The sequence below is a fragment of the Crotalus tigris genome, unplaced genomic scaffold (genome assembly GCF_016545835.1).
Source record: "Crotalus tigris isolate CLP2741 ecotype Arizona unplaced genomic scaffold, ASM1654583v1 scf7180000017729.2337069, whole genome shotgun sequence".
Classification (NCBI taxonomy): domain Eukaryota; kingdom Metazoa; phylum Chordata; class Lepidosauria; order Squamata; family Viperidae; genus Crotalus; species Crotalus tigris.
In genome coordinates, this window is record NW_024096596.1 from 1,896,527 (window position 1) to 1,919,331 (window position 22,805).

General features: G+C 44.8%; 1 protein-coding gene across 19 annotated transcripts in view; it reads right to left on the reverse strand.

Moving 5' to 3' along the window:
• Window positions 1-22,805, reverse strand: part of ZNF462 (zinc finger protein 462) — a 199,808-nt gene that overhangs the window by 85,477 nt on the left and 91,526 nt on the right. For 17 of the 19 annotated variants that reach the window (XM_039339103.1, XM_039339108.1, XM_039339095.1 and 14 more), the window contains 3 exons: window positions 8,758-9,007; window positions 2,470-7,898; window positions 70-234 (listed from right to left, as the gene is read on the reverse strand). In XM_039339103.1, coding sequence (XP_039195037.1) covers window positions 70-234; window positions 2,470-7,898; window positions 8,758-8,974 — 5,811 coding nt within the window. In that variant the 5' untranslated portion in view covers window positions 8,975-9,007. Of the gene's footprint in view, window positions 1-69; window positions 235-2,469; window positions 7,899-8,757; window positions 9,008-9,971; window positions 11,064-11,096; window positions 11,654-22,805 lie in introns of those variants that run through there. The other 2 variants (XM_039339098.1, XM_039339099.1) reach the window with 2 other exon arrangements.

The window sequence follows — 22,805 nt, forward strand, 5'->3', positions numbered from 1 at the left end:
GCGGTTAGGGATTTCTTCCTCTTTGGATGAATCCAAGCATTTAACCCCAAAACAAGCCCTTAAACTCACCTTGACTCCAGTAGACACTGAGGAACCATTCCCGTACTGGACATGCTTACGAAGATGATTGCAGATGGCTCGAAGGGTTGGGTGAACTTCGACACAGAACTTACATTTGTATCCTACCACCTTTCTCTCTTTCAATTTTGAAACTTCTTCCAAGCTGCCAAAAGGCTGTAGGGAAATAAAACTCGAAACTTAATCAAGCATTCCATCTCTAAGCAAGCATTTCTCATCCTTGGGCAACTTGAAAACCTGTGGAATTTCAGCTCCCAGAATTCCCTAGCTCGTGTGGCTGCCTGGGAATTTCTGGGAGTTGAAATCCACCCATCTTTAAAGCTGCCAACGTTGAAAACACGGCTCTAAACAATGTCAGAAATTTGTAGATTTAAATACAACGAGAGGAAACATTTGGCTTCTTGGAATAAGTAAAACTCTTGAGGTGGCCTGAGTTTATTTTTAAAAACTAACATTTAAAAGTCACAAAATAGATACAGCGTGCTGTTATAATATTGATTCAAACCCTTGGGCCATGTAGAAAATCTTAACTTCAGTCTGCAGCATTCTTCTACTAGCAATGCTAAATGTGATGGCAAAACCTTGAGTTTGTATACAGAAAGAAAATCAAAACATAAATCGAGTTTTCCCTCACTCAAATAGCATCTTTTTAGCTGTAGCTATGCTAAACAGGACATTCATGTCTTTCTCTATGGCAGTGGCTCTCAACCTTTTTAATGCCGCGACCCCCAACCGGTCGTAAGTCGAGGACTAATCAACTGGTGCAGCACTGTTTGCAGAATGGGACTTTTGGCGGGCTCAGCAGGGCAGAGACAGCCTGGACAATTCCTATTGGCTTTTGAAAGCCAATAGAATTAGACTCTATTCAAGAGAGTCTATTCTATTGGCTTTCAAAAGCCAATAGAATAAAAGGGAGTAGCACAGCTAAGGAAAAGGGGGAAAAAATGGCGGACTGCGTTGTTTGGCGACCCCCGTGAAATAGTCGTTCGACCCCAAATGGTTGAGAACCACTGCTCTATGGGAAGCAACTCTAGGAATTCTGCTTGTGAGCACCTGCAAGCACCACAAAATTTAATAGAGAATTTGTATGTCCTTCATAAGGATTTTTTTTTTTTTAATAAAATCATTCACAGAAGTCTCCCTTAATCTGGTGCTCTCTGTATCTGCTGGGGTACAGTTCCCAATTATTTAAATGTCAACCAGCTTGGTCAAAGGAAGTACCAAAGAGAAGAAGATTTTTTTAAAAAGTATGATTTTCAAAATAAGGTGAATCTTTTGCACCTGAAGGATGAGAGCTAATAGCTAATAATACACATTTCAGACAAATTTTAGATATTCCGATGTGTGACTGAATTTGCTCTAAAACTGTTAAACGCTAAATCATTCAAATCAAGCACAATCTCTTGCCATTAAGTTTTTCCTAACTTCCCTGTTTTGATCATTCTGATCCTTTTTCCAGAATGCTGAACCATCATTATCATTTTTGTAATCTGCCATATTCTTATTTCTTCCCTCACCAAAAATATTCAGTGTTTAGATTCCCATTAATTTGACAAATCAGTCTCAAGACTTTATTCCACTGGAATTCCACTTGTAAATTATTCCCCTGCAAAACCAGAAGGTAGCTTTTGATCCAATGAGATGCATTTATCATTTCCCTTTTCTCTCTACCACCAACTTTTGTGAAATACCTCTGGGTATGAGAGAATGCCATTAAGAGCAAGTTTTATTTTCACATGACATTCGCTCTTAATTGACTACTTCCAAAAGAGGCACATCTTCCACTTCCATCATCAAGCAAACTAAAGATTTAATAGGCAGTTCATTTAGAGATATTAGTTTACATCAGGGGTCTTCAAACTTGGCCCTTTTATGACTCATGGACTTCAACTCCCAGAATTCCTCAGCCAGCGTGCCTGGCTGAGGAATTCTGGGAGTTGAAGTCCACGAGTCATAAAAGGGCCAAGTTTGAAGACCCCTGGTTTACATCCACCGATACAAAGGGCTTTACACTGGACTTTCTTCTCAATTATTTCCTTGCATTCTTGATATTTTTGGTCACAAACAAGAAATACATTTGACATGGGGACAGGTAGGAAGAGATAGGAAGAAGAACAACGAATTTCTTATTCAAAGAGAAATTAACTTTGAAAATGAAAAGTTAGGAAAGGAGGAAATGAAACGGCATGCCAGGAGTCTAAAGGAGGAAAGAAATGAAACATGGACACAAGAGGCACGGAACTTACTGGCACAACCCTACGACTATAGAGCCTGTAGCTTTCCAGTTACCAAGGGCAATAATAAGAAATAAGTAAACTTGGGAGAGCGGGGAGGGTAGAGAGGAAGGAGAAATATCCAACAGGAAAAAGCAATGTAAAGTCAGATCCTTACCCTCTCTGCTTTGAAGTCTACAAAAGCACCATCCGCATATTTTTGCTTGCTCAGAAGCTGCTTCCTCCTCTCTTGGCGTTTGGCACGTTTCTGGAATTCCTCATTGTGGCCATTCAAGTGCGTGGTCAGCTCTGCCAGGCTATGCAGCTTACTGTCACAGTGCTTGCACTGGAAACGGGTCCCACTTCCCAGGATGGTAAAATCCCTCTTCAAGTCCTTGCTGTGGTGGTCAGTGTAATGCATGCAGAGCAGCTCGGCCGTGCTGAAGGAGAGCTTAAAGCACTTGACGCACCGGAAAGGAAGCCACTCCATCTCTGGAGCTTCCACCTCCAATTCAGGCTTCTCAAAATCATTCCTCTCTTCTGGGGGAGGTTGCGGCTTTTCATACTCGTCCGCGTACACCGCCGTGAAGTAACCCCCAAGCTTGCTGGCATGCTGTTTCTTGGGGAATACTCCAGGATGGCGTTTCATGTAGTGAGAGACTATGCCTTTTTTGCTGAAGGACTGGAAGGAGCAGAGGGAGCATTTCTTCTTCTCCACCGCCCTTCTCAGCTCCTCGCTTAGCTGAGGAGAGTCCTCCTTGGGGGGCGAGGGAATGATCACTTTGTTGGGTTTGTCGCTTATAGTCCTTGAGGCTGCTAAGCAATGCGTGTAGTAAGCATCGATGTCATGCCGCTTCTGGTAATGTGCAGCCAGACCTTTACGAATAGGGTTTGTGTAGGAACACAGGGCACATTTAAACAGGTTGTTCTTGCCTTCTGGCTGTGCCCGAACATTGTTGTGTTTTATTCGGTAGTGCCTTGCTATCCCTTTCCGGGTAGAGCAAAAATACTTACAAAGCTGACAACGGAATACAGTATGAGAAACCAAATGGGAACTGGAGAAGTGGGAAGATGGTAGTGAATCATCTCCAAGGAGATCTTCTGGAGCCATCTCAGGAGAGGGCTTAATTTCAGCGAGAACTTCGGGCTCCATGGAGGCAGGGAATTTCGGAGGAGACTGTGCAAATACATCAAATTCAGGCTGGTTATGGTATTTCTCATAATGAATTTTGAGCTTCTCCAAAGTGCCATGTGTGTACGGGCACAATTTACACCTGTAAGCACCATACCCTTGCTTGAAAATTCTGCTGGTTTCCTCCACGTCGTTCTGGCTCATATCAGCAGGTTGCTCCACATCATGCACAAAATCTTCTGCCGTGACCTTCACTGAAGGATGTCTCTTCTGGTAATGTGTAAGAACACCATGAATGCGTGTGTTAATGTAAGGACAATGCCTACATTTGTACACCGCTCCCGGATTAATATCAATGTCTTGTGCAAAATCTGCAGCTTTAACTTTCATCCCAGGATGTTTTTTTCCATAATGGGTGAGAAGTCCATGCAAATTATTATATTCAGACTGGCACACTGTACACTGGTATGGTGTAGAAGATATTGCAGGGTTCACAGAGGTGAGCTGGAGAGCTTTATCTTGGGAAAGCGTTGACTCTTCTGCATATTCCGTGTCCAGATCCCCTTGTGGTAATGCTAACTGATCCTCTGAAATTATTCTGGCACCAAGACCATCAGATACTGGGTTCATTTTATCAACAGCATCTTTTTCCTTGATAATATCTAGTAACACTGATTCATCTCCATTCATAGCCCAAGGATGAAAAGCTTGGTAGTGATTAGTGATATCCCAGATGGAAGAAGCTTCAAAAATACAATCTCTGCATCTATAGGTTTTCATTTCTGATGGTATTAGTAAGGCTGGAGGTGAAGGATCTGGCCCTGCCCAGAGTTTTGTTGCCATATATGTATAATCAACATAATGTTCAGGATGTCGCCTTTGGTAATGCACAAGCAGGCCACTGGGTTCTGCGTGGGAATAGATACACCATTCACAGTGATATCCAGCTTCTATTAAACCATCCAAAAATGCCCATCTCAAAATAGATGTGACAGTGGCCTTCAAGCTTGGGTGGTCCTTTTTAATGTGCTTCCGCAGTGCATAGAAATAAGGAGATGTATAAGAGCACTGCCTGCATTTGAGAGCTCTCAATTTAGCCCTTTCTTGCTCAGAACCAGAAGTAGGAATTTGTAAGCCACCAGGGGAATTTTTCTGACCCCGGTCACAGAGGCTCCTGATGGTGGCAGTGTGCTGCCTAATCACATCCGCATTGGCTTTGAAATCGCGATGCTTCTTTTGGTAATGAATAAGGACCCCTTTTACAGTCCGGTTTCCATAATCACAGTGCTGGCAGAAGAACATCTCGTTCTCTGCTGGAGCTACAATACCATCAGAGCTGTTCCTATTCAGCTGCTGCATAGAAACTGTAGGTCTATGAACACCAGGAGGTAACTCTCCAGCTCTCATCATTGCTGCAGTTGGGGGTGCCTGCCTAATGTATTTGGCAGTCACTTTTATCTCTGGGTGCCTTTTCTGGTAGTGTACTAGTACCCCAACCACTGACCGATTGCTGTAAGAACAATGTTTGCAGTAGTAAAGCTCCGTGGTGAGGTCCGGAGGTGGCGGAGGTGGTAGCGGTGACATTTTGGGAGAGCCAGGTGACCCTAGTTCATAAGCCATCTGAGCCAGGGCAGAGCCCCTCTCTACTGATACCAGACGCATCGTTTTTTGAATCCTAAAATACGAAGCCTTCTCTTCAGGATGTTTCTTCTGATAATGCACCAAGACAGAATGCATGTTGGGACTTGCAAAGGAGCAGACATCACAGTCATAAACTACAACACTGTTGACTGCTGACTCTTTTTGGCTTTCAGATTCGGGGCTATTGTCCTTTGAAGAACTTTTGTTGTAAGCCACCGCTATGCCACAAGCCCCACGTGCAACTGGGGTTGAAGTGGTCAGGTTTTTTGGAGCAGAGTTCAGTATCTCTCTCAGCGTTTGTGATTCTGAGCTTAACCCTTCTTGTTGCTCCACTACGTAACTTGAGAATATCATTGCATTGTTAATTTTAACTGTTGGATGCATTCTTTGGTAGTGCGGCATGAGGCTCCTAACATTTGGGCTGGTGTAAGAGCAGAAGCGACAGCGATAGATCAAATCAGAGTGGTCAAAATTTAATACATTCATGGCTTCTGGGTGATGCTCACCATAATGCTGTTGCAGATCTTCAAAGTTTGTATAATCAATGTAACATTCAAGACACCTATACACTGCACTGTGGTCGTTGGGATCAAGGATATACCTAAAGCTGAACTTAATGTAGGGATGCATCCGTTGGTAATGAGTGCTAACACTCCTGGCAGATTTGTTGCTGAAATCACAGTGTTTACAATAGTAAAGCCTTCCAGAATCACCAAAATCTGAATTCTCATTGTTCTGATCAGATCCATATAGGCTTGCCTGGCTGCCCAGAATAGATGAATTCAGTCCTGGATCCTTCAAACCCACCGAAGAACAATAATATTCTTCCTCATCCTCAGATATAGTTAGCTCAATTTCTGCCCCATTCGTGGAGCTGTAATCATGGGGGATATTCCTGTAGCTGGGCTCTTTCTGAGGATCTCCTGTGTCTCTTCCCCATATTTGCTGGGAAGCAAATGCCGCTATTTCCAGCAGTGGTTCTGTTTGTTCTTCTTCCTTGTCCAGTTCTACTTCTATTTCCACTTCATTGTCATCCTCTTCCTCTTCATCATCCTCTACATTAATGACTGCATCTTCTTGCTGCTTGTTCTGATTGATTTTGCTTTGCAAATTACTGGCAATCTCGTCAATTCTGGTTCTTTTCTTCACCGGGGACAGATCTAGAGGAAAGTCATTGGACATCTTTCTAGAGGCTTTTGCTACAAAGTTGTTTTTAGAAGACAGTCCAAGAATTGAGGTCTGGCTTTTCTTCACAGTGCTGGGAGAAGCATGAGCATCGGGCTCACTGTCTTGCAGGGCATTTGCTGATGGGCTCTCGTATTTTGGCAAGTTATCGCAAAACGAGTGCTTGTGCTGCTGATGAACCCGGAGACCTTTCAAAGTCGTTGTAGAATAATTGCACATGGTGCATTTATACGGATGCTGCGAATTGGACTGCGGAGATTGTTGCTGCTGCTGCATGGAATCCATGATCCCCCCGGACTTCCTGCCGTTTATATTTCCCCCTTCATAGGATACTGTACTTTCATTTAAAGAAGAAGCTATACTTTCAGTTTGGGAGTTCACGGCATCCCAGTCGGATGCTGCACCAGTATGACACTGCTTATGAGCACCAAGTTTAAAAGAGCTCTTGCAGGTGAAAGGACATTCATCACACTTGTAGACTGCCGTCTTTCCAGAGAGATGGATGTTTTCAATGTGGCGAGAAATGCTTCGCCGATGCATGGTGAGGAAAGGACAGAAAGGACACTGGAACCTATTCATAAATCTTCTAAAGGGGATCCCCTTGGTTTCCAGTAACTTGTGGCCCTCAGATCCCATCAGCTGCTCAGCAGTGAGTCCCGAGCTTTGGTGATCCATAGAGTTCAACCCATTCTCGCTGTCTAGTTCATTGAGCTCATCATCCGAACTGGAGTCATTCAGCATACTGTTGGTATCCAGGTCAGTAGAATTTGCCATGTCACCAACTCCGTAACGAGATCTGTCAGACAAATTAACAATGCCTGAGTTGTGAGGAGTCTTATGTTTCATCTGAGGGTAGGAAGCAGAGGAAAATTTTGAAGAGGTGTTGGACCTGATGAGAGAATTGTTTACCGAACTCCTGTAGTTTGGGACAGTTGCGTTAGGCATCTCTCGCCCAGAAGCATTCATGGGTATATAGTTAGAGTTTGGGGGAGGGCTTGGGGGATTCTTGTTTACAACATCTGACATATTGGTCCCATCCTGTTGCCTCAGGTTTGACAGTATTTTCACCATGCTTCGGTGCTTCTTCATCATATGATCACACCAACGTTCCCTTCGGGGTGTCTGGTAGCTACACCATTCACAGCAGAAATTGCCTCTTGATTTGGTTAAAGGCTTGACCATAGACTCCAAAATACTACGCTCAACAACTTCAGCCGGAAGCTCCTTGCATGAATCTTGCATTGAGACAGAAGCAGAAGCTGATTCAGATATAGCAGCCGAAGAAGCAGGAGGGGTCGAACTCTCCTTCAGGCTGTTTTTGTGGTACATCTTCTGATGTTTTATAATCCGTGCACGTCTTGGAGATTTGTAAGTGCAGAACTGGCACGAAAATACCTTCCCAAAGCCCTCGTGCATCATGATGTTGTAGTTTAAGGAACCAGCACTTGAGGATCCAGTTGGAGAGCTTCCAGTTTGAGCACCATGGACTTTCCGGGTATGTTCTATGAGAAGGTTTTTGGATCGGAAATAACGCACACAGTATTTACACTGGAAAAACTTGCTTGCTGATTTGGAGAGCATATGTTGGCCATAATAACCCTGGCTATGGCTATAGTAATTGCCAGTCCCCAGCTGAACTGCATTTTGCCCTAAAAAAGAAAAGAAATAGTAAACATTATCTGTGAAGTACACATTACAGTGCCTGTTTTTTCCCCTTCTTTTTTCCCTTCAAAGCCCTGTTTCCAAGTACTTGGTTCATAAATACTGGATAGGATGTCAAAAACAACCACCACCACCACCCTTATCCTTTACAACTGCCTTCTAGGGAAAGTTAGTAATACAAGTACAACTGAAATTGAAATGTAAATTTTAATTCATACAGATACACATTTTTAATGTTACTTATAGTGTGCTGAATTCATATGTACTATTTCTAAATAATTTAACCATCCCGTGCCCCCAATTACCAGTTAACAATAGTATGAAAAAATTCCAGTGCAATTTAGGCATAAACACACATACAGAGACACTCACTCATACACACCTCAAGTATTGTTAGCAACAAAAGGCTGCTAGCAACCAGATAAACTATTAAAGTTGTTCCATAAAACACGTATCTTGAAATACATGCATACTATGAGTTTCATGTACAAATAGCTTTTTAGACATTGTGTTATAAATTCTGAATGTAACAAAAGAAAAAAAAATCTGATCAAAAACTTAGCAGCACTGAGACTCAACCCATCATATGTGGCTATTTTTCCCTTTTTCAAACAACCCTTAATAACCAAATAACAGATTGCTTGAAACTTCTTGGAATCTACATTCTCAGCCATTGGATACAGTTGCTTCCTGTTGAATATGAATAACAGAGGTAGTGGTTGTCCTGCAAGGCAATTCCTGGTTATTTTTATCTGTCATAAGATCCAGATATGGTGAATAGGATGGTAACGTGAGAATGCTGCAATGGGATCACTTCTCAGAATGACGTTCCAAATAGAAAGTTACCTGCCATCCCATCTGCCACTGCAAATTCATCTTTTACCAAAGAATACTCCACCTCAGCCTGGTCACTGTTCATGGAACCGAATCTGGATGGGCTAGGAGTTTCTTCAGCAACATCTGTGGGCTGTAGAAATGCAGTATGAACATCCTGGATGTGAGCTTTAAGATCTTCATAGGAAGGTGCTCGAAAATCACAGCCGTCACACTGCAGCACCTCCATGATCTTTGTTGCTAAGCTTTACATTAGGAAAACCTGAAAGAGATGGAGAAGAAACATATTGCCTAAGAAAAGTTCAGAAAACTGATACAGCACCAGATTCAGTCTTGAGCAAATATAGGAAAAGAAATATTCTCCAAGCACAAGAAGTACAGCATACAGAGGAATGGTAACATTTTTTTTTAAAACAGAAATCTGGAACCTAACGTACTTGATACATTCAACTACATGACTCATAGTTACTATGTGCAGAAGTCTTGCCCAATTGCCTCTGCTACTCTCACTTTACCTGTTCACCAATCCAATTCCAAAGAACAAGGAAGCATATGTTGGAAAGCCATCAACAATAAAATGCATGGGAACTATTGTTGAAAAAGTTTTAGAAAGCCAAGCAGATTATTTACTTAAGACATTTAATCCCATGCTTCCTCCAAGCTTATGTGGCACACATGTTATATCTTATCCAATTTTAACCTTCTTAACAACCCTGTGGGTTAGGATGACAACTGCAACTTGTTTAAGTTCAACTAGCTTGAGTTGGTACAGTCACCTTCCCTTCCACTATGTCCAAACTTTTAACCAAAAAGCTTTAAAGCTATTTCTCTTTCCAAGATTACCACATTTGATATTACCAGCTATTACTGAACGTTGTTTTATGTAACCTCTCTCGAGAGCTTTCCAAACATGTAGGCCAAAATTGTGAAATTCCAAGTCTGCAAGATTAAAAAAATGATAGCCTAACAGCATCTAGACCTCCTTCAATAACGGAAAAGGAACTTTAGCAAGATAAATATATATATATAAACATGTATTTCTCCCAGTATTTCAGACCCCATGATTTTAAGTATGTTGAATAAATACTTGATAAATTCTATAGTTTCTATGCTTCTAAGAAATTATCATTGAATAAGCTGAAAATATGTAGCAGACTAGGACAAGATACCTACTTATTTTCATACAGCAACTGTATGCTAGCTTTGACTAATCCAGCAGCTATTACCTTAATGAGCTGCTTATTTTAAAGTCTCCTCACACAATTCAGGTCGTATTTAGTCTAGGAGCTCCACCAGACCAAGAGATGGAACAGCAGCCCAAATAAGCTTTGAGGAAAATCCCATCTTCTCATTGTCATGTAAATATGAGGTTATGTTTATCAAATGTTCAAAGCTGAACGGTCTCCCATCCGTATTACAAAGAAAAAGCAGTGATGCCAGGATCCTGCATCAGAAGAAAATTCCTCTCAGTGCCATGGCTTTAAAAATGTGGGCATACTGAGCAGAAACGCACATCCACTGCAATATATCTTGGTGCCCCATTTCACCTTCCTCTTTGCACTGAAAGACTAAAAGCTGGCCCAACCTTCTTTTCAGCTAACAATGTTAACAAGAATCAGGAGACTCAAAATCTTTTATGTGCAAGCACCAGACCAGACTGTGTGGAAGAGGTTGCTATCTGCTCTGGATCAAATTACAGCAGTGAACACAGAGGCCCCACCCCATAAGTCTCCTTTTGCACAGTCCATTAGACCTGAAAACAATCTCTTTCTCTCTCCCCCCCACCCCTTTTGCCATGGTGCAGCAGACGACTCTTGAATTCAGAATGCTCCAGAGGAAAAAGCAGGAGAGAGAATAATGAAACGGATCTTCTCACTGTCCATCTTCTTAAACTTCCTCCCCCAGCGTAGTCTTTTCATCTAAGTCAAACAAGCCACAGCTCTCTGAATGTGTTTATCACACTTTCAAGAGATATGAGCTCCTGCGTCACTGACGCTTTAAGACTCACTAAGCTGTCCTAGTCCTATGAGCTTTAGGAGGGAGAGAGGTAGAGGGGGAGAGGGAGAGACAGAGCAGCCATTTTAGCTCAGACAAGCCATGTATTAAGTAAGGGAGAGATAGTCTCAGAGCTTCTAGCCTGCACACAACATGGCTTCACTTATCTCGGCCTCATCTCCAGCACACACTATTCTCCAGCTTCTCCTTTGCTTTCCAAGACCAGGGTTACAAACCAGCATTTTAAGATGTTCTTTTTTCCCTTGAAGGAGAAAGAACAGATGCCTAAGACTTCAAGGTTGCAATCAAACCAGCTTTTTTCCTCCTCTGTTTTAAGAAAGCCATGGACAAAATACCTCTGAAGGTTCTTCCAACCCTCAATGATCCATCAGCAACAAGCCTTTGCTTAAGCAAAAAAGATCTGGCCTGGTGGCCTCCCGGTCCAAACAAAGAAGCAGTAATGCAATCAGATTATTATTACTATTGTTATCATTTTAAAACAGGATGGATAGAAGAAAGGGAGGCAGACGGGGAACAGGGAGAAAGAAAAAAAGCAAAGGGAGGAGAAAAGTCTTCCACAGTCCACAGTATGCGCTTTAACCTCATGGGAGTCATTCTTCTATCCACAGAAGACATACCATCTGACTCTGCCTGCCAGATTCCAAAGTCTAATGACCTTTGTTAATCACCAGCCAAGCTGTCTGCTTAGCAAGCCTTGCCAATAGGCACACCCTTCTACACAAAGGCTGGAGCTATTCCTTTGGAGAGAGGTTCTCTTGAAAGCTCCATTGTGTGTGGAAACCAAGGGGAAAGAGAAAAAAAACAAAAAACAGCGGGGAATCTCTTCCTTTACATACCGGATGGAGTCTTCCTTTAAGGACTGAAAGGAACCAAAAACAAAAAAAGAAAGGGGGGGGGGGAGAAGGACTTTCTCTGCTGTATGATCCTCCTTGTTTAGAAAGTTCTCACATCAGTTTAGAAATCAGAAGGAAGGGGGGGGGGACACAAAACAAATGGAACATCTCCCTACAGCCCTCCCTCCCTTTTTATGATTTGTGGACTTCAACTCCCAGAATTCCTCAGTCAGGCATGCTGGCTGAGGAATTCTGGGAGTTGAAGTCCACAAGTCATAAAAGAGCCAAGTCTGAAGACTCTTGCCCTACAAGGTAAAAAAAACAAACAAACAGCAAATGAGAGTTGTCAGTACCACATGGTTGCATTTTCTTGAAGCTTCTTCTAAAGCAGTGGTTCTCAACCTTTTTATACCGGTGACCCCGGTCATAAGGATGCACCCCCATGCACAATGCGCATGCACGGTGCTGCCCCATGCGCGGTGCGCATGCACAGTGCCGCCCCCATGCGCAGCGCGCATGCATGGTGCCGGCGCACATGCGCGGTGCCACCAGCTGAGGAAAAAAATGGCGGATCGCGTTGTTTGGCGACCCCCGTGAAATGGTCGTTCGACCCCAAATGGGGTCACGACCCACAGGTTGAGAACCGCTGTTCTAAAGGTTATTAACTCTGGCCTAGCCATGAGCAAACCACTCCACTTGTTCTGTAGCAAAACAGAATGCAGAGCAATGCAATTGTCAACTATTAACAAGGACAACTGTTCCAGGATGGATCTGGCTGAACTGAGCAGAAGCTGAGCTGAAGAAAAGCACACCAGACATAGGGATTCTCATAGTAAAAGGTTGCTGGCTCAGCTTTTGTTTGCTTCAAAGGAGGTTTTACAAAAAACAAACAAACAAAAAAACACACTGGAGAACTGCATTGATCAGTGTGCATGCATTTATTTAACATATAATCTCCAACTTTAAGACAGTGCCCCTGTCTTTAATAACTTTATATTTATGGTCAGTTATATCTGAGTGGTCTTTAGTTTCACATTTTCACCAAAATCTGAAGAAACCATTTCCTTATTATTTATTGATTACTTCTAGAATGTTTGAAGATATAGATGAGCTTCCTCCAAAGGCCTTCCGTGGTTTAAGTGGTCAAAATAGAGTGTCTGTATTTTTCTTTGTCTAGGGAAGATAAGAGAGCAGGGAGAACCATCTGTCAGCCAAAGAATGGAGCTTTTCACTGCCGATGTTAATATGCTGTCATGATGCACGTGAAAGAGAGAATATATGGAAACAATATTGGCATGTTTGTCCATAATGACAGCAGTGGCATACTGTCCATGATTATTGATGGATTATGCAGTAACAAAATAAAAAGAAACCCAAAAGACTAAGAAACTTACTCAAAATCTGGCTGCCAGAGAAAATGTTAAAAATTTGGCAACCGAAAGAAAATTATGCAAACATAAAAATATTATTATTTGTTCACAACAAAGTGAAGTCACAGCTACCAGTTCTTTAGCTGGTGTTCACCTTCACATGCGTCAAATTCTTTACAGGAATCTAGGATGTTGTGATATTATGGGTATAGTGTTATATGCTGATCCAAGCAATGTGGCCTTCTGTAATTGACAGATGGAAATTTTGTCAGTGTGCAGACAGAAAATCTGCTGAACATCCAAGGTGAAGGTGTCATCCATGATTTTTTGGTATGGCAACCAATGTGCCAATAACCACTGGGGTCAGTGTCTTATGCCCTGATCTTTCGATTACTATTATTTAAAAACAACTGTATGATTATTCTCATAATTTGCATTAGGAAATATTTTGGAGGGATTAAGTATTGAAGAGGCATTAAAGAAGGTTGCAAAGAGCTATACATGGCACTGAAACAACCATGTATGAGAGCTGAATATACCACATAGTTTCTAACCCCATTTAGATGTTCACTTAATGTAGAGAACTCAAAATCTAGAGCAGTGTTTTTCAATCTTAGAAACTTTAAGACATGTAGACTTTAATTTCCAGAATTCCCCAATGGCTGGGTAGGGAATCCTGGGAGTTGAAGTCCATGTAGCTTAAAGTTGTCAAGGTTGTGAAGACTGGAGTAGAGCACAGGGCTCAGCTCCATTATCAGTCAAGTTCCCAAGTGGGAAATCTGAAGAGGAAATCCTATTTGCTCCAATGTAAGTAGACCTATCAAGGCAACCCAGAACTCTATTTATTTCAATTCCTGATCACACAGAAAGCTATACTTATAATCCAGCAAACACAAAAATCATTTAGGTCTCCCCATGCATTCAGGTAAATACTTAAACAGCATTTATTTATTTATTTATGAGACTTATATACCGCTTTAAGTGCAAGCACTCTCTAAGCGGTGTACACCAGTAAGCAATGTATATATATATTTACATTGCCCTCAACAATCTGGGTCCTCATTTTACCTACCTCGGAAGGATGGAAGGCTGAGTCAACCTTGAGCCGGTGAGATTTGAACCGCTGACCTGCTGAACACAGTCAGCTAAAGTGGCCTGCAGTACTGCACTCTAACTGCTGCGCCACCTCGGCTCATAATTTATCTAAAATTCTAATCCCATTCTATTTGCATTCTAGATCAAAGAATGGTGAAATTGCTTCCAGACTTAGAAACTTTTTTCTGTTTTTAAAAGATAACATATTTGAATATTGTAATGTGATGTAAAAATCCAGAGATTTCATGGAAGTAAGGAAAGAAAGTAAAAAGATGTAGTGACCCAAGCGTGACAGGCTTCTAGCTGTCCCAGCCATTGTTTAAAATTACTCAGTACGTGAAAACTTTCAACCTTCAAACAGAGGTCTCTTTAATTAACATGATAACACACACACATGTATGAGCAGGCATATCAAAATTGATTGGGGAATAATAATTACAGATTATTTAAATAAAAGTATGCTGGACTTTTTTTTCTAAAACCTAGCTCAAGAAGGATCTCAAGTTCCATGTAGGAAGATGAGGAAGGAAGGAATAATCCTTTGTTGGAGAAAAACAATGGTGGGATACAAATACCTGAACAACCGGTTCTCTTATTGGATGCAGGCCTGGGCCTCCAAGGCCTAGAACGGAGTTCTGGAAGTGGCATCCATGCACTTCCGGCAGGCCGTTCTAGGCCTGGGAAGCCTCCTCCAGGCCTCTGAGGCCTAGACTGGACTTCCGGAAGCAGTGTTTCTCCAAACTCAGCAAAATTTAGCTACCAGTTCTACTGAACTGGTGCGACATGGCTGAATCCCATCACTTGAGAAAAACTGTTATGAATCCTCCAAAGATAAACTCGTAGAGAAGTTTTCCATTTTTCATACACTTGAGCAAGCATCTCTTAATAGAATCCAGAAGGCCATAGCATTGGCCTCATCTTTTTTTATTTTCTATGCTGGAGAGTTTACTCTACCCAAAATAAGCATTGAAACAGCAATGTGATTCAACAGCCAACTAATTATAGATCTTACAAAACCTTCAAGAAATAGAACCTGAAATACCATAAGCAACATCATACTGAGCACTTTTTTTTTTTTTTTTTTACAATTTCCCTGCTACAGAAGTCTTGATTTTAAATCAGGAAACATAGCAGTCCTAATGCAAAGCCTCCTACTGCTATCTTAGATTGCTGGTGAAGTATTTTACATACAAACCTGGGAATGTCTTTAGGACAAATATTTTGACACTTTTACAAAATATTGTGAACTGTCATCTCTGTATCATCCATATTAGATCTAGCGCAAACACAGCACTATCTCCTGAAAACTGGCCAATCAGAAACTAGATTTGCAATGGGCAGCTCCCTTTTTAGTAGAAGGAATTTCCTCCTGCTATCTGGTTTCAATTATGTTCTAGTTCTATGCACAGGCAGCTACCAAAATCATTTGCAAATCTTCTCCAATCCAAAGTTCCAAAGTTCAACTGAAGAACATCACAATGGGAAACAATGGTTAATGGTTAGTGTTAACCCTGATTGTCTGTGTGTGAGATTCTAGAATGCTTCACAAGTAAAGAATTGATAGAAGTCTATCTCAGTTTAATTTGAACAAACCAACAAATGTTAATTGTACATTCTCATTATAGACTCACCTTAAGTTCTTCTGGGCATGAAATATTTAGAAGAAATATTCAGACTGATGTCTTTATGAAAGTAATGGAAAATAGCCCTTTTTAGTAGCGCTGAGGCAACAGAAAGGAAATGGGTGACAGGATGTGACTATATAGATAGAAAAGCAACCAGACTTGGTGCAGTGACCTTGAGCACAAGAGAAAGTTTAATACGTGAAGGCCATCTGCCTCTGATAGGTTTAATGTGGCAAAGGAGCAGAAGTAAGGAAGGAAGTAGATTGATGCCTAGCTAGTCAAAAAGACCTTATGAATACTAGAGCAATTACCAAGCTGCAATTTGTGGCCTCGTGAGAGAGGGTTAAAATTTCCTAAGATATATATAAAGAAGATCACATTTGAATATCTGGTTACTAGAAAAAGACTGTAAGAGTCTTTTGCATGTATACATAGAAAAAAACTCAACGTAAGTTTGAGACTCAACAGACCTCTACAAACACTAACCAAAGAGAGAAGCAACCTAGAACTAAGGAGAAACTTCCTGACAGTTAGAACAATTAACCAGTGGAACAACCTGCCTCCAGAAGAGGTGAATGCTCCAACACTGGAAGATTTTAAGAAGACATTGGACAGCCATTTGTTCAAAATGGTATAGGGTTTCCTGCCTGAGCAGGGGGTTGGACTAGATGACCTCCAAGGTCCCTTCCAATTTTATATTATTATGATTATGATTATTATTATTAAAAAAAAAACAGGAGATCACTCCTGTCTCCTTGTCTGATGCCCCCCAGGATGGGCTGGAGTGATTGCATCTTGAACTTTTTGTAAGTGATGTAATAGTTGAGACCCTTGAGGTCTAGAATCGTTCTCCATCCCCCCGAGGTGTTGGGGACCACAAACAAGATGGAGTAGAATCCCCCTCCCTTGTGGTCCCTGCATAAGTCCTGCATAAGTCCTTGTTTGAGTGGATCCCGGGAAACGGGACAGGTGATAAATCAGTCCGGGGGGCTGGCCAGAAACTCCAGGGACAAACCAAACTGGATGGTTTGTAAGACCCAGGTGTCCATGGAGGTGAGTTCCCACTGATGGAAGAAGTGGGCCAGCCTTCCCCCGATGGGAAGTGCAGTGTAAAAGTCACTTGGACCTTCTGTAGGGGCGTCCTGCCCCTCAAAACAGCCGCTTAGATTGGCTTTGCTGTCTGGACCGAAAGCCCGGCCTGTCATATGGCCTATCGTGTCTGGGTGTTTATGAGCGGGAAGGCTGAGTGACTGTTGAGCCTGCCACTGGCCGAAAGGACTGCCTGCGGAAATAGGGAGCGGGACGTTTGTCGGCCCGTTTGGTCAAGTGGGCCATGACCTTCCACTTGTCCTTGTTCTCTACAAGGTACAGGGCCAGGGCCTTCCCAAAAAGATTATTGCCCAGATAGGGAGCAGTCGCGAGACGCCATTTGGCTTTAGCGTCAGCCTGCCAGTGTTTCAGCCAAAGCATCCTCCTGGCTGTAATGTTGGATTCTAGAGAAGCAAAGTTGGCCGACTGAAGCGTTGCGTCCGCAGCATACTCAGTGGCCGCCACCATTTTGCTTAGGTCCTGATGGGTCCAAATGTCCTCAGCAGGAACCCTGGCCTGAAGTTGACACAGCCATAAAAGGGTGGTACGCACAAAGAAGGATGCACAAATGCCGTTTTAATTGCCCATGCTGTTGATTGATGGGTCTTCCGGAAAGTCTGGTCCCATTTTCTGTCGTCTACTTTAAGCGCCTTCGACATGTCTCCAGCGACCCCAGTCTGGGATACCAGAGGGGTCCAGGCTTCATCAACCTTGAGGACCTCCAGGGCATCAGTGAGGTCTGTGGAGGTGCTGAAAATCTTTTTGTCAGACCCACTTACGGAAGGGAAGGAAGAAGAGGAGGCCCATTGTTTCTTGATCCCTTTAAGAAATATAGAGGGACACGGAACATGATGTTGGGCTGCCACCGTTTCAAAAAATATCGGATTTGGGCTGGAATCCGATGTTGCCTACGGCTGAGGGAACTGATCGGACCCTATTGTTATGTCCCGAGCCTTTGCAAACGGCTCGGGCGTTTGCAGGCAGTCCCGGGCAGGTGCAAAGCTGCCCGGGACCAGACAGGCTGTCGCCAGCGCCGTGCGCATGCGCGGGTGCTGGCGCGGGAAAAGTAACCCATTTACCCGGGAGTTGCCTATATAAGAGGCTGCGAGGCGTTTGGGCGAGGCTGAAGCCATCTTCCTGTAAGCTGAACGCTGAATAAAAGAAACTGAGAACTCCAGCTGCTTCTCGTGTCTGTTTTCCCGCCAAGGACGCAACACTGGCGACGAGGATGGGATGCCTTGCACTACCTGGAAAGGAAGAAGTGTAAGCTTACCCGAGGAGTCCTGAGCGGCGGAAGAGGAACGGCGTCGACTCGGCAGCTACCCGCCAATCCGGTGCGCATTCGGGGGTAGGCTGGCTGATAGACCCGTCTCCTGAAGATCCGAAGATGGCGAAAATCGGAAGGCTTTCGGAATTCGACGTCTCACATCCAGAGCGGTGGGAGTCCTACGTATCCAGAATGGAGAACTACTTCAAGGCAAACCAAGTGAGGGAAGATAGCTTGAAGGCCGCCACCCTGCTTTGCGTTTGCGGCCAAGACGCCTTCGAAATCGCAGAAAATCTTGTAGCACCTGTTCCAGTAGAGTCTGTAAGCTACGCAGACCTGAAGAAGCTGCTGAAAGAGCACTTCCACCCCAAGGTGTCCGTTATCTCATGGCGCCACACCTTCGAGCAGAGGGATCAACGGTCCGGTGAAACAGCCAAGGAATACATCGCCGCGCTACGGAAGGCCGCCAAGCCCTGCGAGTTCAAGGACCTCGAGGAACGACTGAGGGACCGATTCGTGTGCGGGCTAAGGCATCGAGAGCTACAACAGAGACTCTTTGCCAAGGAAGAATTATCCTTCCAAGACGCCTTAAGGGAAGTCACCGCAGAAGAAGCAGCAGGCGGCGCCATCAAAAACATGCGGCCGATCAGAAACAGTGCAGAGGGTGCGTCCGTGCACCAGGAAGACGTCCGACGAAACTCCGAGGAGGATCCGGACGAGGAAGTCGACCGTCTACACCCCGCGAAGGAAGAGAACCAGAAGGGAAGCTCTTCGGCTCCGCTCAAGTGCATCGGCTGTGGAGGTCGCCACAGGAGAACCGACTGCAAGTTCCGCTCCGCTACCTGCCGGGCATGCGGCAAACAAGGGCATATTGCAGCTGTGTGTCTGAGCCGACGAAAGGCACAACCCCAAGAAGAACGCCTGAAAGGTACCAGATTCCCCAGCCAGAATAGGGTAGGGTTTTGCGCTTCGCGAAGAAGCATCTGTAGAACAGGCACACACAAGCCCATGAAGAAAAAGCTGTCACTCAACGTGAAGCTACAAGGGGTTCCATTATCTATGGAACTAGACACAGGGTCTGCCCTGTCCATCATTTCATTGCATACATTTAGGAAGATTTGTTCCAGTAGTGGGTCTAAGGCCAAGTTAAGGCCTTCTGATATTGTATTAACAGATTTTCAGAACTCAAGAGTGTGTGTTAAGGGGGAGGCCACCCTTAACGTGCAATACAAGAGTTTTGAAGGTCCACTAGACTTATTAGTAGTAGGGGGTGAACGAACGAGTCTCATAGGACTCGATTGGTTTGAGGCCCTGGGGATACACGTCACAGGACTCAACAGCTTACAAACACTCGACCTACAGGAAGTCTGCAAAGAATTTGCAGATGTTTTCAGCCCCCAGCTGGGCACATTCAAAGGACCACCTGTGTCCTTAAAGCTAGACCCCACTGTCACTCCCATTAGGATTAAAGCAAGAAGGGTCCCTTTTGCTTTAAAAAGTAAGATTGACACTGAACTAGACAAACTAATCCAACAGGGAATCCTAGAACCTGTTGATTCCAGCCCGTGGGAGACCCCCATTGTCACGCCTCTAAAGGCAAATGGGGACATTCGCATTTGTGCTGATTACAAATGCACACTCAATAAGGCATTGCAGCAACATGCCTATCCTGTTCCTGTGGTCAGTCACATCCTGGCCTCTCTCAAGGGGGGGCGTGTTTTTGCAAAGCTTGACCTAGCTCAAGCATATCAACAGCTGCCTGTTGATGATGATGCTGCCATAGCTCAGACCATTGTGACCCACAGGGGAGCCTTTAAAGTAAAAAGGCTACAGTTTGGAGTAAATGTCGCTCCTGGGATTTTCCAAAGCGTAATGGAAAACACACTACGAGGTATACCAGGGGTCTGCCCCTACTTTGACGATGTCTTGATTGCAGGAGACTCCACACACATTCTAGCTGAAAGACTTAGGGCTGTCCTGTTAAGATTCAGGGAATCAGGCCTCAAGCTCAGAAAAGACAAATGCAAGATCGGGGTGCCTTCTACTGAATTTCTGGGATTCAAAATTGATGCTGCTGGGATTCATCCTGCTGAATCCAAACTAACTGCTATTTTACAAGCACCCAGGCCAAAGTCTAAGGCCGAACTTCAGGCCTTCCTAGGCCTCCTGAATTTCTACAATTCTTTTCTTCCACATAAAGCTAGTGTAGCTGAGCCTCTTCACAGGCTACTAGACAAACAAGCTGTGTGGCTGTGGTCACAAGCACATGAGGCTTGCTTTAAAGAAGTCAAGGCCTTGCTCACTTCTAACAGTGTTCTTGCACATTTCAACGAGTCTCTTCCTGTGTGCATCGCTTGTGATGCATCCCCCTACGGGGTTGGAGCTGTCCTGAGTCACCTCAGGTCTGATGGAACTCAGGTTCCTATTGCATACTACTCCAGAACACTGTCTTCTGCCGAGCGCAACTACGCTCAGATAGACAGGGAGGCTCTGGCTGTTGTTGCTGGAATTAAAAAATTCCACGATTTTCTATATGGCAGGCATTTCACGGTCTTCACTGACCATAAGCCTCTGCCAGTAGTAGAAGCTGACCCCGCGCCAGCTGTCAACATTCTATCAATCCAAGCCTTGCCCGAGCTCCCTCTTAGTGCCAGGGATGTTACCGCTGAAACGGGTACAGATCACACACTTTCACGTGTCCGCTCCTGGGTCCTGTCCGGGTGGCCTGAGCACTGCCCTAGTCCTGAGTTTCAGAGTTTCTGGTCCAAAAGAAACGAACTGTCCCTTTCTCAGGGTTGTCTGCTTTGGGGAAACAGAGTTGTCATTCCCACCTCAATGAGGACTAGGGTCTTAGAATCCCTCCACGAGGGTCATCCTGGCATTGTCCGTATGAAGGCTCTTGCACGAAGCCACTTGTGGTGGCCTGCTTTAGATAAAGATATTGAGGCTAAGGTGCACGCATGCCACCTCTGCCAACGATCTCGCCCAGAGATGCCCCAAGCTCCTGTGCATAGATGGGAGGAAACACAGTCCCCATGGTCTAGGGTGCACATTGACTACGCTGGGCCCTTTCAGGGCCAGTTCTTCTTGGTCCTTGTTGACAGCCATTCAAAATGGCTTGAGGTTGTGCCTGTCTCATCCACCACCACTGCAAAGACTATTCAGGTACTGAGGGGGATTTTTGCTGCACACGGGCTGCCAGATGTCATCGTGTCCGACAACGGCCCTCAATTCACCTCCTCCGAATTCCAAGCTTTCTTACAGGCAAACCTGATTCGTCATGCCACGTCTGCGCCTTTTCACCCGTCCACCAACGGTATGGCGGAACGCATGGTGCGCATCGCAAAGGACGCCTTGAAGAGACTCACCTACGGGGACTGGCATCACAGGTTGGCTGACTTTCTCCTTTCTTATCGCACCACACCGTCCACTTCTACAGGGAGAAGTCCAGCTGAACTTCGTTGGGGGCGCCAACTTACTACTAGACTTGACCGGTTGCATCCGGACAGACTGCCTTCATCTACCTCACATCCTAGGGCACCTAGACAACTACTTGTGGGTGCCCCGGTTTGGGCTCGCAATTACGGGCCTGGTCATACATGGGTCCCCGCTTCTGTGTCCAGGATCACAGGTCCTCTCTCCTACGAGGTTGCCCTGGACAACGGTCGTGTCCTACGTCGGCACATCGACCAACTTCGCTCTAGGCGAGACTTTTCTGCTGAGACTCCTGGGTCTTTTCCAGGGGGGGAGGGGGACCCTTTGGAGCAAAGGGAAGGGCAAGAGCTACTGCCCATCTCCACTGAGGGAGCCACAAACGGCCCGTCCCCAGATTCCGCAATTGCTCCGAAAAGGAAGTCATGGAGCTTACCCACACAACAGGCACTCACGCCTACTCCAGCCAGGGAGTCACCCCGGGGGCATACTCACGTTCCACACACGTCACACAGCACTCCAGTCACGGAGGATACCCGGGGGCATCCCAACAAATCATTCCCCGCAAGAGAGCTGGCACACAATCCCCAAAGTTGGCCTGACCTTACCCCAAATCCTACAGGGGGTCAAACATACACAGAGCTAGTCGAGGAACCAAGTCCCGACTACAACAACCCTAGCACAAATCAGGGAACACCTGAGTTTTGGGAAAGTACAGAAACCCACACGAGCCCGAGCACAGAATGGGGTTCAGGGAATGGACAGCCTCCTGACAGGTCTTGGACTGACCTAGGAGGTTCTACAGAGACGCCCAGCAGCGGCTATCACTTCAAGGGGCCTGAGGGTCTACAGCTAGGTAGGTCAACCAGGTCACAAAGCAACAGAAGCCCTGGCCTGACGAGCCCGGTGGGCAAGCAAGCAGGCCAGGCATCGGGGCACAGTCCTTGGAAGACACCAGGGCACAATAGAGAGAACAGGCTCACGCCTCCCTCCAGTCAGGGGACTTATGCCAGTAACCCACAGCTAAGAAGGTCACAGAGAGCAAAGAAATCTCCTAAGTACCTAGAAGACTACATAACATTGCTGGCAAGGCAAAGGCCAGTAAACAGTGGGAGCACTGGGGAGCAAAATGTCATATAAAATAAATGTTGTATGTTGGTAGTAGTTTTAGCCCGGGGGAAAGGGGTGTTATGTCCCGAGCCTTTGCAAACGGCTCGGGCGTTTGCAGGCAGTCCCGGGCAGGTGCAAAGCTGCCCGGGACCAGACAGGCTGTCGCCAGCGCCGTGCGCATGCGCGGGTGCTGGCGCGGGAAAAGTAACCCATTTACCCGGGA